General features: G+C 39.3%; 1 protein-coding gene and 1 long non-coding RNA gene across 22 annotated transcripts in view; one reads left to right on the plus strand and one right to left on the minus strand.

Annotated features, from left to right (window-relative positions):
- LOC134486733 (uncharacterized) overlaps window positions 1–7,101 on the minus strand; it is a 31,816-nt gene extending 24,715 nt beyond the window's left edge. The window contains exon 1 of the long non-coding RNA XR_010066109.1: window positions 6,391–7,101. This is a non-coding gene — a long non-coding RNA (uncharacterized LOC134486733). The remainder of the gene's footprint in view (window positions 1–6,390) is intronic.
- Window positions 1–16,535, plus strand: part of ST7 (suppression of tumorigenicity 7) — a 248,072-nt gene that overhangs the window by 138,787 nt on the left and 92,750 nt on the right. For 20 of the 21 annotated variants that reach the window (XR_005503176.2, XR_010065617.1, XM_006236132.5 and 17 more), the window contains 4 exons: window positions 724–883; window positions 10,847–10,901; window positions 12,131–12,246; window positions 14,548–14,623. Coding sequence is in view for 19 of the 21 variants with exons in the window: in XM_006236132.5 (XP_006236194.1) it covers window positions 724–883; window positions 10,847–10,901; window positions 12,131–12,246; window positions 14,548–14,623 (407 nt within the window). In the remaining 2 variants the exon portion in view is untranslated. Of the gene's footprint in view, window positions 1–723; window positions 884–7,190; window positions 7,696–10,846; window positions 10,902–12,130; window positions 12,247–14,547; window positions 14,624–16,535 lie in introns of those variants that run through there. The other variant, XM_039107270.2, reaches the window with a different exon arrangement.

Consider the following 16,535-nt stretch of genomic DNA (forward strand, 5'->3'; position numbering starts at 1 on the left):
CTTTTGGGAAAAGAAACGCTGATGATATATAGCAAATGCTTGTTATGCTGCCTTAGCAGGAAGGGGTGAGTGCCATCCATGTATGAAATGACTACTATTTTTTATGTTTTCCTTTCTAAGACTAGATGTCACCATTTCCTCAGGTTGGCCTTGGACTCCCGTGTGCAAATGATCCTTTTGCCTCAGTCTCTCAAGCAACATGTCACTAGGTTTGTTCTGACTGCCCTCATTCTTTTGTTTGCCTCATTTCTTGAAAATAGTCTTTTACAGTTGAAATATTTTTTTTACTAAAAAATCTTATTTAAAATTCCTTAAAATTGTGGATGTGATTTTACAAAAACATAAAATGTCAGGAATTAAAACGTTTCATAAGGTATATTTTGGGAAAACTGGTATTCACATGTATTTCTAGAATTGTCTTTCAGCTAAGATGTTTTTGTTATTTGAATATTATATTAACTTAAAAATAATTTGGAATACACCTTAACAATATTCTTTTATCTATCACTATATTTACTGATTCTTTTTGAAAAATCACTCTTCAGCAGAGAAAAATCAATTTAACTAAACAATATTGGCATTTAATTACTGAAATCTATTACAGTTAGACCAATTTAAACATTTTTCAAAGGTGGACAGAAACGATAAACATGTATTAAGGGGACATGTCCTAAAATTACAAGTAGAAACTGAGGTCATAAACACATTGTTTTTCTGTTCTAGATATTTGAATGGTGGTATTTTCGCAAGTATGGAACATCGTTCATTGAACAAGTCTCAGTGAGCCACTTGCGCCCCCTTCTGGGTGGGGTTGACAACAACTCTTCCAATAATTCTAATTCCAGTAATGGGGACTCAGATTCCAACAGGCAAAGTGTCTCAGGTATGGAAAGTCTCTTATAATATTTTCGTGAAATTAACACAGCAAAACTGTTTTAAAAGATTACATTTCAGAGAAAAATTATCTTTAAATTTCTTAACAAGCAAGTTGTACCAAAGAAGTAGCACACAAGCATCCCAGGAGCAGGAAATATTTATGCTGCTAACTTTACTTTTGTTCCCCTTAGCTTTAACATAACAAATGTATAAGCATTAGCTTTAAAACATAGTATGTCTGGCATAGAGTGTAGAGTACTCAAGTGCATTTTCTTCCACAGCGATGGCTGGATGTTGAGTCTAACTAGATTTGATTTGACTGCTTGTCTGTTTTGAAGGGCCTCCTTGTCCTGTCCACTGATGGTGAAGCACCCGTTCAGGTTCCTCAACACAGCACAAGCTGCTTCTAACCCAGTGTTACAAGTTCTGCTTCTGTCGTAGTTTACTTTCCCTGCCATGTCTCTTAGGACCCGACCTACAAATGTTTCTCTCGTTCCTATGTCACTCCCCAAATCAAATGTCTTTTCTAATAGACATACTAAGCATCTCTATGTTTTTGAACTTTGGTAGTTTTTCCTTTGGTAATATCAACTAGTAATTGGTGGGGACACTTTTTATAGCATCTGTAGTGTTCTACAAACCAGTTTCTGCATCTTTGAAAGCCAATAAGCAGATGAGTTCAAACAAAGGAAAGAATCTATTCCTACACCAACAGTAAATCTTCTTAAGTAATCATGAGCTTGGTTTCTACTGGTTCTTATGACTAAAACGTGTCCTCCCCTCCATTGGACTGTTAGAGGAAGTAAAGTGATCAGTGTTTCTGATTGCACTAGAGAAACATACACTGCTATAGAAGAAGGTGGTGGTGGGGAGGGATCTCTGACCAAGTGAGTGATTCCACTAGTTCCTGGAGTTGAGGAATGAAAGGAAGACATTCAGGAGCTAGGTTAGATTTTCTTTTTCCTCACAACTCAGTCACATCTCCTAACTTCCTAGCCAGGCTGTTAGCAACTAGGAACATTTGTTCCTGAGGTTGAGAACTTTTTAGTCTGTGCTTTTCCAGCCTAGAGTGAATGGTATTGGCAGCTCCTAGTGTGCGCTCACCTCATTCTAATGGTACACACATTGCACAGGTAAGAATATTGGTTGGGACCTTGTGAATTTATCTACCTCGTGAAAAGGAAAGGAGGCCCGAGCACAGCCAAACATTCGTTAACCAGAAGTGCAGACTTTCGGCTCACTGCTCTAGTGAGGAATGTGATCATTTAGTCATTATCACACAAGGAGGGCAGATAATTGCTGTCACATGTGTCTGCTCTGAAGATTCCAGAGATTGCCTGTATTGATGACTGACTCAAATTTCTGTATACTTGCATGGTGCAGAAAATTAACATAGCAAACAGGAAGCATGCCCTTTTAAGGTGTTCTTTAAAATGGTTACATTTATATTCTCATGAAAGCCCTCCTTTCTCCTTACCCAACTTAAAGCTCTTGACAATTCTTAATGCAATGAAAAGTTCATGTTCTTCACATTAATATTTTTAATTTATTATGATGCGTGTGTATAATTGGGGGGAAAGGATATGTGCACAGCCTATGTGTGAAGGTCAGAGGACAACTCTGTTCAGAAAGCTCCTTCCACCTCAAGTGAGTTCTAGGGATGGATCAAACACAGGTTTCCAGGCTTGTGTAATAGCAATCCTGCTAGATCATATAGTTTCTTGTAGATATATGAGTTATTATATGTGAATCTTGATGGTATCATTTGCAAAAAGGAATCTGAATCCTTTTAAATAATTTATTCATTGAAGTATATATTTTTAGCCCCAGATGCTTGGGAGGCAAAGACCAAAGTGTCAGTTGAGTCCATGTATTCAAAACTCTAGGCAGTATGAGACCAAGTCTCCAAACCAGGCCAAACAAAACAGAACAAGAAGATGAAAATACATTAGAAACTAACAGCCATAGGATTTTTCAATTTTACCTGGCTGAGATTAAATTCTATTATTACTGACTCAATTACAATAGTATTTACTACTCTGACCTCTTTCCATTAATTTACTGCATAACAGACTTAGCATGTATGATATTTTATAACAATGTCTTAATAGTTACCTCTAGAAAAATGAAAATTAGTTTGTATAAGTATATTTAGGTAGAATAGACTTACTTCTTGACATCTATAAAGCTAATATTTGGCCAACTCAGCATGACAAACATCTACACAGGTATGGAAATATCAGAAATCATGCAATTAACATCGCTTTATATTTACTTGTGTTGATTGTTGTGTGTATATCTATGTATGCATATATACATATATACATATATATATACATATATATATGCATGTTTGAGAGTCTTACTAGGCTTTCTTGAAATTCACTATGTAGCCAAGGATGGCCTCCAAGTCACTATAATCCTTTCTCATCCTCTGAAATGCTGAATTTATTTATAGAACAAAAGCCATCATGCCTGACTGATTTTTATTTCTAAATAAAGAAAGTACTACAAAAATACATTATCTGAAATTATGTCTACTACTAATCACTTTCTGCATTAGCTTATGAGGAAAAGTCCAGATCTGAAAATACTTCATGTATTTTCTTAAAATAGATGGATTTGCATTAAAATTCATATTCCCTTTAAACTAATAAAAAGGCACTGAATTCACAACAGAAGGGTAGAGTTTGTTGATTTTTCTTAAAATGCATAGACATCCTCACTGAATTTTACATGAAATATAACTCATCAGATCAAGTCCCATGAACTTAGACAAAGAAAGTTTAATGCCATTATTTGGAAACTAAATCATTGACAAAGTTAAAAATAAGTTAAAACATTAGATATAAATATGGGTCCATGTGAAGACTCATTAGAGTCCTATTTGCTTATTATCTGCTTATTTTTGTATTATTTGTCTTAACTAAAATCTGGCAGACATAGCCCACCTCACAGTTGTTTGCGGGGAACAAGGAAGCAGAGCAGACCATGGGTGCCTTCTGAAGCCCCTCTCGTGTAAAGTGCGGAATGCAGACTTGCTCAAGTTGCTGTGCGATTCTTCCTTGTGGATCAGTGGAGAAGTGTGGCTGATTACATAGCTTCTGACTTTAGCCAAACTTCAGCTTGTCTGGCCAAAGGTCACGTGTGTGGACATTCTTGTTTCATTTTATTTGGGAACTAAACTGCTATGTTTCTTCCAAATGTATGGTTTCTAATAAACTCTGCTGATGTATTTTGCCACATCACCACGCGTCTCACTGCCATTTCTTAATTCAGTGCACTTTATGAGTTGGTGACGCACAAGGTTTAAAATGGAGCCAACTTCTCCCTGAGAGAGGGGATTCTCATAACCCACTGAGACCTAGAATTTGGCTTCAGGAGAACATTTTTTTTTTGATAATTTATTCCTGTTCTCAAATAAAATACCATAAAGACAGGGTTTGCAGCGTTTGTCTTTTGCCAGATAGATGCTGGGAAAGGTTACTCCGTCTTAGAAAGCAGAGCTGCCAAAGACAAGCTCGGCTGCTCTGAGACCCTCGACAGCCCCCGGGAGACCTGCGTCTCTCCACGGCTCTGACACAGCCTCTTGGCGTCCTACCCAAGTCATCTCGTTTGTATCTTCTTAGTTTTCACAGTGTATTTCAAATTCTAGATAATTATAAAATTCAAACTTCTAATGAATTATAATTATGCTGTATAAATAAATATTCTACATTCTAAATTATTGCCCACTGGATCACTGGGGCAATTCAAGCACTGACTTAATAAACAGGTTTAACAAAGACGCCATGGAAATAACAAACTTGGGAAAAGTAAAAAAAAAAAAAAAATCCTAAAACCATCATAGATGGCAACTGTCAGAATTAGACAATTCTCCCTATAGAAGTCCATGTAGTTCTAGTAATATTTAACACTTAGTATTTGCTATCGGTTTTAAGTGATATCACCATATAATTTTATAACAACCCCACTGAGCAGAGAATTATTATGATGTCCATTTTAAGCTTCAGAAAGCCAAGGTACAGGAAGCAAGTCTGATGACTGACAACTGAGGTAGTTTTCTCTGTAATGATACAGAGAATTTTCTCCCTCTTCCTGGACAGCGCTGTCCTCTGTAGCTCAGGGTGACCTCACACTGCATCCTTCAGTCTTCCCCTCCAGAGTTTTGGATATTACAGGTAGGTGTGCACCACCTTGTGAGTACAAGTTCTTAAGGACTAATTGGATATTTTAAGTCACTGCTCCAGACCCTCTGTAAGGTCTATAAAGCATATTAAATTATCAATGTAATATTCAAAAGATTCATTGTTGGCTCACACCTGTAATCTCAGTGTTAGCTAGGCAAAACAGGAAAATTGAAGATTCTAAGGTCTGTTTAACCTAGGGAGTTCGAGCTTGCCTGGAAAACCTTAATAGCAATGGCATTAATCCTTTGTAACAAAATGCAGGACAGGATTTGTGTGCTGACATTAAATGTCTTCAAAAACAGCTCAGCGGCTGTGATTGACAGCTGGAGTGGCTAGTCTCAGTTCTAGGACTTTCACAGCCAGGGACCTGAGGCTGGCTCACTATTTACCTTTCCCAAATAAGCCTTAGTGCCTTAATCTGAAGACAGGAGAATAACAGTAATAACACCCTCACAGAGTATTCCGGGAACTAACTGAGGCCATGCAGAACTGTGGTCAGAGGACAGCGTTTTATGTAGCAGTAACTCCAGATCAACTGACTAAATTTATAAACAGATTTGGGAGATACAGCCATGTGATCAGTGACTCATTTACACCCAAGCTTTGCAGAGCTTTCGGTTCAGATGTTTCCCTTTGCAAAATGATGGAATTGTGTATTAGGGACCTTTGGGATTTCTTATCAATCGTCTCAGTGATGGTAAACTAGATACTTTCATGCCAAAATTTAATGCACGGCCTGAAAGTGCCATCTTTTCAAAATCATTTGCCATTAAAGTGTGTAGTTTAGTACAGAAGAGATGTCTATTTATATGATGAAAAAGTCTGGAATGGATTCATTCAGTTTCTAGTGAACTGCATTTATTTAAAACTTACTTCAGTTTATCTAGTCAGAAATGGCCAGTTAGAAATGTATGACATATGAATTAAAAGATTTAGTCATCTCATCATTTCTTTGACGAAAGTGGTACTATCTTGAATAAAGCAATAAAAATGTTCTTAAAATTCACATTTACTATTCCTTTTTTTAAAATTCTGTGCAAGAATTTGTAGTAACAAAATTTGCTGAATGAAGGCTATCCATGTTTCCTTTACCATTTTTTTTTCTTTAAAATTGTTTTTTCCTTTCAAGAGCAGTTTGCTTACTCTAAACTATGATGCCAAAACCATAAAGGCTTTGGACCTAAGGTCCACAAGCAACAGCCCAGGCCCCGGAGATGGGGATGTGAGCAAGGGACAAGCATAAGGGACTGATGCTCAAGGCACACTGAGACACAGAAGGTAGATCCCCAAGGATTTACTCAAATAGAAAAGTGAATCGTTTTACCTCTGCTGAAATACCGACGTCCAAACTGAAATGCAATCAAACATTGCGGAGACAGCCCTGTTAGGGAAACCGGGCGGGCCTGTGAAATACTGCACCTGCTGTGCTGAGGTGGAAAATGGCGCCCACGCAGCCCTCCTCCGCGCCCGGGACCAGTGCGGACCGGCTCCGACTGGCCAGAGGTTGTAAGCAAGGTCAGGCCAAACCAGTCCTGCATCTGCTGCGCTGCTGCGGGTGGCTGTGGCCGAGGGGTTGACCTCCTGGTTTGTGCTGGGCCCCTTTCTGGTTTCTGGACAGGCTCTGCTGCCTAGTACCGGCCCGTGGTTCAGCAACAAGGTCCCATCCCTTCTCTCTCTGTGGGATCATGGTGTCTGGCCCAGGCTGGCTCCTCCGGAGGGACAAACGCACAGTGGCCGGAGGCTCGCGGTCATGTTCTGGACCTTGGTGTGGTGGACCTAGGATCATCAACTTCGAGCAGCATGGCGGTTTGAACAGGCCTCTCCCTCTCCGTGTCTACTACCCACGTGGCTTACTGGCAGTTCTTTAGGTGTTTTCTGCCCTTGGGGTTCTGTCCTGACAGCCACAAATCTGGAGGGAAGGTCTCTGCTCGAGGCTATGTCTTCGTTAAGTTGGTTAAAGCTCAAATAGCTAGAGGCCCTGCAGCCCAGCTTGGAGACAGTTCCCATTGTGTTGTATTCTCCAGCAGGCCCAGCCAGCACAGCAGTCAGAAGTTATATTACCGTTTCTCAAAAATAGCTATTTTGAAAAGCTATGAAGTAGTTAAGCTTACTTATTTGTTTTAAAAAGGAGTACTTCTAATAGTTTCCTAAAATTGATCAATATGATGTAGAATATTAAGTATTCATTTCTGAAGCATCAAAGCTAGTAACTGTAGGCAAAATCCCATCAACGATTGATTCCCTTGGGGTTAACCTAATAATAATCATGTTCAGTGAAAACTTTAGACACTTTGGAAGTATTGTTTTGAAAGAACTGACATTTCCCCGAGGAATTTTGAGATCTGTTCCTTCACTGGACTACATAATTGATGAAATTATGGGATGTTGAAAGGAAGTGTTTTTTGCCTATTGTAGGGTAGCAGATGAGTCTGGCCGCCTTATTTACTATGACCCTGGAGGAAAGGGCCTACTACATACATTCACTGATTTATATAAGGGATGTAGATGATAAGCTTCAGTCCTCCATATAGAAAGGATTAGTGAAAGCTAAGCTTCTAACTATGATAAAAGTTGCTATCTCCGCTGTTATGAAGAGGCCTGAGCCTGTAATCGCAGCACTCAGAACCAGGTGAGTTCCCACCCACAAAGGACTGGGGCTGCGCATATCAAGGATCATTCATTAAGAAAATGCCCCCCAGGCTTGTCTTCTGAGGGAATTGTCTCAGTTGAGGCTCCCTCCTCTCAGATGGCTGTAGCTTGTGTCAAGTTGACATAAAAGCATCCAGCACAGTTAACTGGGTCAAGGGTACCAAGTGCTCATGGTAGTGATGGAAGGTTTTAGTGGGACCTGGGGAAAGAGAGGCTTCAAAACATTCAGCGCTTGCTTTAGAAATCCTTAATGGATTACGTTTTATGTTCTTTGTTTCCTACATAGAAACAACTGTCCCATTTTGACCAAGAAGTATATATGCTCTGTAGACTGGGAAATGTCATGTTGTTTTAATGGTGGCTGGTTCCTTTCCCCTTGAGTTTTGGCATTCTTTCATACATGCTGAGGTCGCAACATTTCTATGAGAGCTATGAGTGGAGACTGTATTATGGACACTGAAAATTGAAGCACAGAGTGTGTGCTTGTATTAGGGGCACACTTATAAGTAGACCTTAACGATGTAAGTGTCTAATGGAGTCCTAGTTGACTTTGAGGGTTTCCTGTGGCCCTGAAGTTGTGGAAGATGATGAGGAATGGAACATTCTTTTTGAAGGGTAAATTTGAAATATGATCTGAAATAAGTTCATTCCTCAAGAGGACACACAAGAAAAGAGTTTATTTGTATGCTCTCTTACCCTGTGGAGGTCCGTTTCTCTGGAATCTTCATGTTTGGCATTTCTACCATTTGTTCATGTTATACTAAGCCACATCATGCAACTGATATATGGGGTGTGTTCTCTGGAGCCAATTCCATGCTAAAAGAATTTTCCAGAGTAAAGATAAAACAGAACAGCAAAGATGAATCATGTCACTTAAGGCAACAATCTGATGTGTGCGTATACAGGGTCTTTATATTGCTTATTTCTTCAGGAAAAATAACCCACCCTGTGCCCTCATTTTCAACAGTGTAATCTGGGAAAATAATGGCTTTTGTACCTTGTTGGTGCCCTTCCCCCTTCACATCTGCTGCAGTTAATTGCATCTTAATTTCTAAGGTTCACTGATAGTTTAAAAGTTAATACAGAACAGTTTTGCAACATCAACTTAACAAGGACTGAGTTCTTTCTGTGATAAATTTAACATTTTAGAATGTTTGCAGCACCCCCTGCTGGCTATGTTGTGGAAATTCCTAAATTAAGTGTTCTTCAGGTGCTACTTCGTGACTATCTGATGCATACAAAATATTTCTTTAGAAATATTTCCTTAGAAATATTTTGCTTAAACCGAGGTTATATGGTTAAAATTTAACCGAAGATATTTTTCATTCTAATTTGTCAATTGGGTTTTGAATGGTGCTTATTTCGGCGGGTGCCATAATAATGTACTCATTGGAGAAAAATGTTTGCCAGAGGTTTTTTTTTAAAATGATATTTCTACTCAAATTAAATAGGAGAAGAAATATCTCTTCAAATACACATGTTTTTATTGTACATATTTTTACTATGAACATCTTTTTATACAAGTCACAAGTTTAGGTTATGCTAAGTACAAACCTTGCACGATTTACAAAGCTAGAGTTTAACTGAAGAAGAGCCGGAGGTGGTGAAGTTAGAGTTGCACCATCCTTAAGGAGAGAAATCACAAAGGTTTGGCTGAGCACCATGTTTCAAGCCAAGTTCTGGAGTCATAGTGTTCATGACCCTTCTAATGGGCTTTCTGTTTGGACAGCAAACGTTTAACTAAAGGAAACATGACTTGCTAGTTAGTGTCATATGATGTGATAAGTCTCAAATCTCAGTTATTTCTTAAGAACAGAATTCAGACATGTTGCATTAAGTGACAAAGTTAAGCAACAAAATTTTAGGGCCATTATAAACTGAGTAAATGTAAAATGAGACACTGCTTACTTTAAAGATAAATTCATCTCTTTTACATGGAAGCATGCATCCCACTGTAAATATGAACTTGCTTTACTATCTCAGCAATAAACAAAAGGGATCATATGGAATGGTGCTTTATATTTTGTTACATGCAGAGTGTCAGAATAATGGTTTACATGTCTCCTCCACTGTTAAAGTAATGACTACTGGGCAGATGGATGTCTAGGTGGGTGGAGGGATGGGTGGAGGGAGGCTGGTGGATGAACAGGCCTGCTGTAGAATCCTAGTGAATCATCATTTGGCCTCTGAGGTCTCTTGGATTTCTGCCATAGTTGTGGTTGTGCACATTAGTCGGTGTGTTCTTTGAGGACTGATGTTTTGACTTTGGTTAAGTGAGTTTTATTTTCTAACAAAACCACATTTATTATTACCAAAGAGATCTGATATTGTGAATTATTAGAAAGTCTTTATAGGATGTTTGAAAACAATTGTAGTTTATTAATCACATGCTTAATACAACATGACCTTAAACCTCTTGATGGACTTCTCTAAGTAAAAGCCCTATGGTCTTAGTTTCTATGTTCCTTGTATAACAAAAGATATGATTTTAGTAATTAACATGGTGACATTAGAGTGATGGCTCTCTATGTATATCAGTATAAGTAAAAGACGTGAAAATGCTCCAAAATTATTTATTTTCATAGAACTTCCTCCTGCAACTGTGCTAACATTAATTTCTCTTACGCCTTCCTGGAAAAGCAGTATGAATCCAGCGAGCCATCTCCAAATAAAAATTGCCATCATCCTTAATGGGCCAAGGCCAGTGCTCTCTGTGTTACACATGATACGGAGCTGTAGTCTGTCATTGAGAGACCTGTGTGAGTGACAGGAAGTGGTCCCAATTGTATGTGTACCTTTTACCTTTGTTGTTGGAAGTTCATTCATGAACTCAGCTTAAATCTCTTAGAACAGCCACACAACGTTACACAGTAGCTGATGTTGGCGTGCACTATCATTTGAAAAATGAGGAAACTTGAGTCTGGAGGTTAGGGACGATTCCCCTTTCCCAGTGCCTGCGAAGTCTCAAGAACCTGATTAATCTCTAGGGTTGTGTTTTGTTTTTCAGTTTCCTATGTAAAGGATGGAGATCCACATATTCTTATCAAATGGTCAGGAAGGGTGTTTTACTGAATGAATTAGCTCCTAATATCACTGGACTTACAGTCATTTCATATTCCTCTTTGTTACAGAATGCAAAGTATGGCGAAATCCACTGAATTTGTTTAGGGGTGCTGAATACAATCGGTGAGTCTTACCAGTTAAGGAAATGAATGAGCGGTTTAGAGAGCAAAGACAGCAAGTCTACCACTGGTTCATTGAGGGCTCACGGAATAGTGAGTTACTCCCCTCCTTCCTCTCTTCTCCCTCACCCTTCCCTACCCTCCCTCCTTTTCTAGCTCATCTCCTCTTTCTTCCTTCTCTACCTCTTTTTTATCTCTGTTTGAGACAGGGTTTCATAATGCAGAGCTTGCTTTGCGGCTAGGAACCTTTGCTCCTGCTCCTCTTGCCTCACAAGTGGGTCCTGGGATTATTGCACGTCGCCGTGCACAGCATCTTCAGTGTTTGCAATACAGTCTGCAAGGGTTTTGATTTTTCTGTTTTACAGATATTTTGGCATTCTAGTTTGGAATAATATATAAAATTATAGGTTGTGATTGTTTTCTATTGTACTTATTCTTTGAAAAAATTATTAATGTATATGTATGCTCAGAGACAAGCTTGTGGGGATTGTTCTCCCCCTGTGTGGGTTCTAGACCTTGAACTTGGATTATCAGGTGAGGTTGCAGATAGCCCCTTTGCTGAGCTACCCCACTGCCTTCTGTTGCAGTTACTCTTTTCAATATATATCATACAGACTCTGGATTCTGAAGGTTCCTCAGAAACTTTATTATATGGACCCCAGAGCAGTTATATTGCAACTTCTTAATTGAGTGAAGTAATTAGCCAAATTAGAAATTTGTAGTTTGGGGGAAATATCTATTTGTAATATTAATTAGGGAAGTTTTCTGTTAGCAAGGACTATTAAAATGTTAAGGCAACCCAAGAGAATATGTGTATTTTGTGCTATGTAATTCCTGAAGGAAGACAGGATGACTTTTTGAGATCTACTTTTATTTTATGTGTATGGTTGGTTTGCCTGCATATGTGTCTGTGTACCATGTGCATGCAATGCCAATGGAGGCCAGAAGACAGCATTGGATCCCCCTTGGAACTGGAGTTACATACACTTATTAGCTGTCATGTAGTTGATGGGAATCCAACAGGAGTCCTCTGGAAGAACAGTCAGAGCTCTTTCTACTGAGCTACTCTCTAACCCAGAGCAGGGTGTTTTTTAGCAATATGTTTTGGTGTTCATGAACAGAGATGTGTCAATGCTTAGTAGTGATTTGCATTTCAATTTCTCTGCACCTTCCTCCTTTATAGGTCTTTTTCCTTTCCCCAAACTGTCTGACCGTCATATTTGCCCTTGACAGGTACACTTGGGTCACAGGACGAGAGCCTCTGACCTACTATGACATGAACCTCTCTGCCCAAGACCACCAGACCTTCTTTACCTGTGACTCGGACCATCTCCGTCCCGCAGATGCAAGTATGAGAAACCCTTTGGATACTTAGGGTGGGAAGGCTGTTCAGTTTGTTCCCGATCATGGTTCTGATTCTGTGATGTCTAGCACACTTCTGTAATCTCAACACTCAGGAGGCAGAGGCGGAGGCGGAGGTGGGAGGACATCTAGTTTGGGAGCAGCTTGGACTATGTAGTGAATTGCAGGATAATCTGGGCTGTATAAGAACAAGGAGAGCTAGGGAGATAGACCAGGGGGTAAAGTTCTTGGCTTGTAAGCATGAGGACCCGATTTTGGTCCCTTGAGCCCCTGTAAACAGAAACAAAACCTGTGTTTGATAGCACATTATTGTAATCCCAGCTCTGAGCAAGCAGAAACAAGTGGATCCCCAGGGCTTGCTGGCAGTCAGCTTAAACTCTGTGGTGAGATCCAGTCCTGCCTCTAAAGAAAGAAGGACAAAAGAAAAAGGGGTGGGTGGATGAAGGACTGACACCTGAGGTTATCCTTTAGACGTGTGCACATACACACTTGCCTCTCTCTCTCTCTCTCTCTCTCTCTCTCTCTCTCTCTCTCTCTCTCTTTCTCTCTCTTCATGAATAAAATATTAAATTGACTAATAAACCCAGAATTCGTAAGCAATATTTATAGGAAATTTATTTACAGTGATTATCAATGTAGAAATGAGGCTTATTATTATCTATAATTATCATTATTATGTATTTTGAAGATACATATCTTATACAAAGTGAGTTAAACTTCAAAGGTGAGGTGGAACATGGGTCTCCTTAATCACATTCTAATTAGAAGCTGAGATTTGGGGGGTGAGGGAAGGTGGGGGTGGTGCACACCTTTAATCCCAGTACTCAGCAGGCAGAGGCAGGTAGATCCCAGAGTTTGAGTCCAGCCTGGTCTACAGAGTGAGTTCCAGGACAGCCAGGACTACCCAAAGAAACCAAGTGGGGATTCATTAAATCTAAATGGCTACCCTATTTTACTGGCTTCAGATATTGGTTTACTGGAAGGGCACATGGCTCTGGTGTAGGAGTGCATTTGTGCTCTCTCCGAGCAGAGCTTGCCTAGCATTCATTTCATCACTTTGCTGTTGGTAAATTTTGTATTATTAAATGGGTCAAAAGTAATCTGAAAATTCCTGTCTTAATTAGGGTTGTGTTATTATATTGAAACACCACAACTAAAAGCAACTTGGGGGAAGAAAAGGTTTATTTACTTGGCTTATGTATCCTGAATCACTGTCTGTTGAGGGAAGCTGAGGCAGGAACTCAAACTAGACCAGGGTCTGGAGGCAGGAGCTGATGCAGAGGCTATGGAAGCGGTTGTTTACTGCCTTGCTCCCCATGGCTTGCTCAACCTGCTCTTATAGAGAGAGCTAGGAGCACCAGTCTAGGGTTAATACCACCCTCCCCTGTCAGTACTAAGAAAATGCCCCAAAGGCTTGCATAGCCTGATTTTATAGACATACATTCTCAACTGAGAGTCCCTCTTCCCAAATGACTCTAGCTGATGCCAAGTTGACAGAAAACTAGACAGGACAATACCTTTAAGCAAAACAACTTCTACATACATGTAAGAAACTGACTTATAAAAGATGAACTATGAAATTATATGAGAGTATTGTTTTTAAAGTCCTTGTCGCTATTATAGAATATCATATTATGATTAATATTCCTGGGCACCAAGCTTTTCCTAGTATATTTACAAGCTGCTCTGCTACATAAAAACTAGGATTTCAGGGAAATGGAGTCCCAAATATCCATGTCAAGTCAAATTCTATGGCAATTTAACTGAGTTCACTTTGTCTACATAGTTTCAACTTTCAAATATCCCACATTTGTAGCAAATGCTTTGGAACATGTGGAATAGAAATTATATATTATAGAATATATAATATATAATTTGTAGAATATATATTATATATTATAGAGAGTCTGAGGTACTGAGAGTCACTTCAGATGGGAACAGGTCATTCAAGATGGTCTGACCATAAAATAGAAATTTCAAAATATGCAAAATATGTTTTCTAACAGCAAGTGTTTATTAAAAACTCTATTATAGCTCATCTTCTTGACTCTTTTTATGTATGATATTTATACCTATACTTTAATCCTCATACAAAAAGTTTGTTATTGGCCACTAAAGAACAGTGAAAACTAGCAATTCAGAATACTCGTGTGACTTTGGGGATATGAGTTGACTTCCTCAGTGATAAAACGTTACAATTAAAGCTGCCAACTGTTTAATGCCCCACAGCTAGACATTGAATTATATGTAGTTGGTGATTTGAATTATTCCTTTTTTTTTCTAACTAGTAATGCAAAAAGCGTGGAGAGAGAGGAACCCTCAAGCCAGGATTTCTGCAGCCCATGAAGCTTTGGAGATAAATGAGTAAGTAGGGAACAGACTTGCGAGTAAAATGAAGACATGTGGTATGCCGAGTATTTTCAGTCACCATTGACAGGACACTCCTGTTATGCTGTGCATTTGAAATGCAGGCTATTTATTTCCAAGGGCGTTAGTTTCTAAAGTTTTATTTCTCTGAAGGACAGCGGTGTGCATGTGCGTGTGGGTATGTGTGTTGGAACTAAGTTCAGTGCCTTTACTGTGACCATAGATTAAGCCCTTCAAGGGATATCCTTTGCATATTGGGAGAACATAAGCTAAGTACGGTTCTCAGGAAATCTAGAACATTTTCACAGGGACCCTCCTTTCTAGATGTAGAATGCCCTTCTATGTGTCCGGGCTTCTAGACGTAGCTTCTGCTAGTGGAAGAAACAACTGCAGAAAAGATAAATGGCGATGAAAAGCTAAAACCTTAATGTTAAGGTGGTAAAAAGAGGAAACGCTGTCCTTTCTGTTGGTAAACATTCTATGGGTTACCAAGGAAGGCTGAGAAATCCTTCTGGAGATCTCAGAAAATGAGATTCTTAATATTGGAGTCATTAAAACTTAGGGTTGGCAGAAACCTTAAAGGTCACTTAGCTCAGCCACCCATCTGGTGCTTGAATCACCTCAATAAGGCCCTTGCCAAGTGGTCATTGTTAAACTATTTTATGATTTTCTCAAGAAGCTTACTGAATCTTCTCCAGAGGGGTCTTGGAAATAAAAAACGAGTCACTGAGTTTCAAATCCTGTCACCGTAATGCTGAATCTGCATGGTTTCTGACTGTGTCATGGGACATGCCTTTCCCTTCCTGTCCTCCTCAGTTTAATATGCCTGCTGTGTGTGCGTGTGTGTGCGCATATCTGTGTGCATGAGCGTGTGTGTGTGTGTGTGTGTGTGTGTGTGTGTGTGTGTGTCTGTGTGTGTGTGTGTGTGTGTGTGTGTGTGTGTGTGTGTGTGTGTCTGGGGCCTGGCATGTCGAGACTACCCTGCAGGCTCATGTCTTCATGAATCACATTTCTTTGGTTTTATTCAACCAGTTACTAGGCACCCTGTTACCCTGTGATTCAATCCATCTTTCTCCATTTTGATCTTAAGAATGCCAGTTTTATAGAAAGTTTTAATTTATAGTAAGTCTACTAGGGAAAATGAAGCTAGCAATCCTGTGTTATTTATTCTCAGCCATTTAAGCTGGCTTCTAGTGGTTTCTGCTTCATTTACTTTTATTTTATTATTATTATATTTAACTGTGCTTAGAGGCCATTTCTTTAGTAAACCATTGGAGTTTCTTTCTGAGTCACTGTTCTGTCATTTGGGAGGTCAGCCATCTTTCCCATTTTGAAAGTGTTCACCACATTTGTCCTTTCATCCTGTAGTCTCTATTCTTTGTGATTCCACAACGCTCCATAGAATGCAATTCCATGTCCTGCCTGCAAGGTCAGTGGGCTTACCAGGGTCTGCCCCTCCCACAAGAGTAGTTCATTTAAAATGCATTGCTGATGTGCTGTCTTGCATCTTTTTTACCCATTTTAGAGTTTAATTTCTTCTCTCCTGTTTAGTCTGACAGTCATTCTCCTTGCTAAAGAAGCCAGGAATAAGAAGCAATAAAGAGTTTTCTTTTCTCTTTATTATCTATCACTATTAACCATAAACCTTTGTTTCAATGTTGTTGTATTGTCTTTTTTTTTTTTGGCTTGTTTTTTTGAGGTGATTTTGGATATATTGGGAAGGGGGAGCCATAATTTTAGACAGAGGATGGATAGTTGCTCTCGGTGGGTTTTGTTTGTTTTCTCCTGTTACTGATTTATGTTAGCCAACCCTTGCTAATTTGTAAGTCGAGCTCTCCTGATTTCATTCTTACAAACCATCCCACTCCTCGAAGTCCGTCCCAGCCCTCTTCTCATCTTTCATTTTGTT

This window comes from Rattus norvegicus, chromosome 4, assembly GCF_036323735.1.
Source record: "Rattus norvegicus strain BN/NHsdMcwi chromosome 4, GRCr8, whole genome shotgun sequence".
Lineage (NCBI taxonomy): Eukaryota > Metazoa > Chordata > Mammalia > Rodentia > Muridae > Rattus > Rattus norvegicus.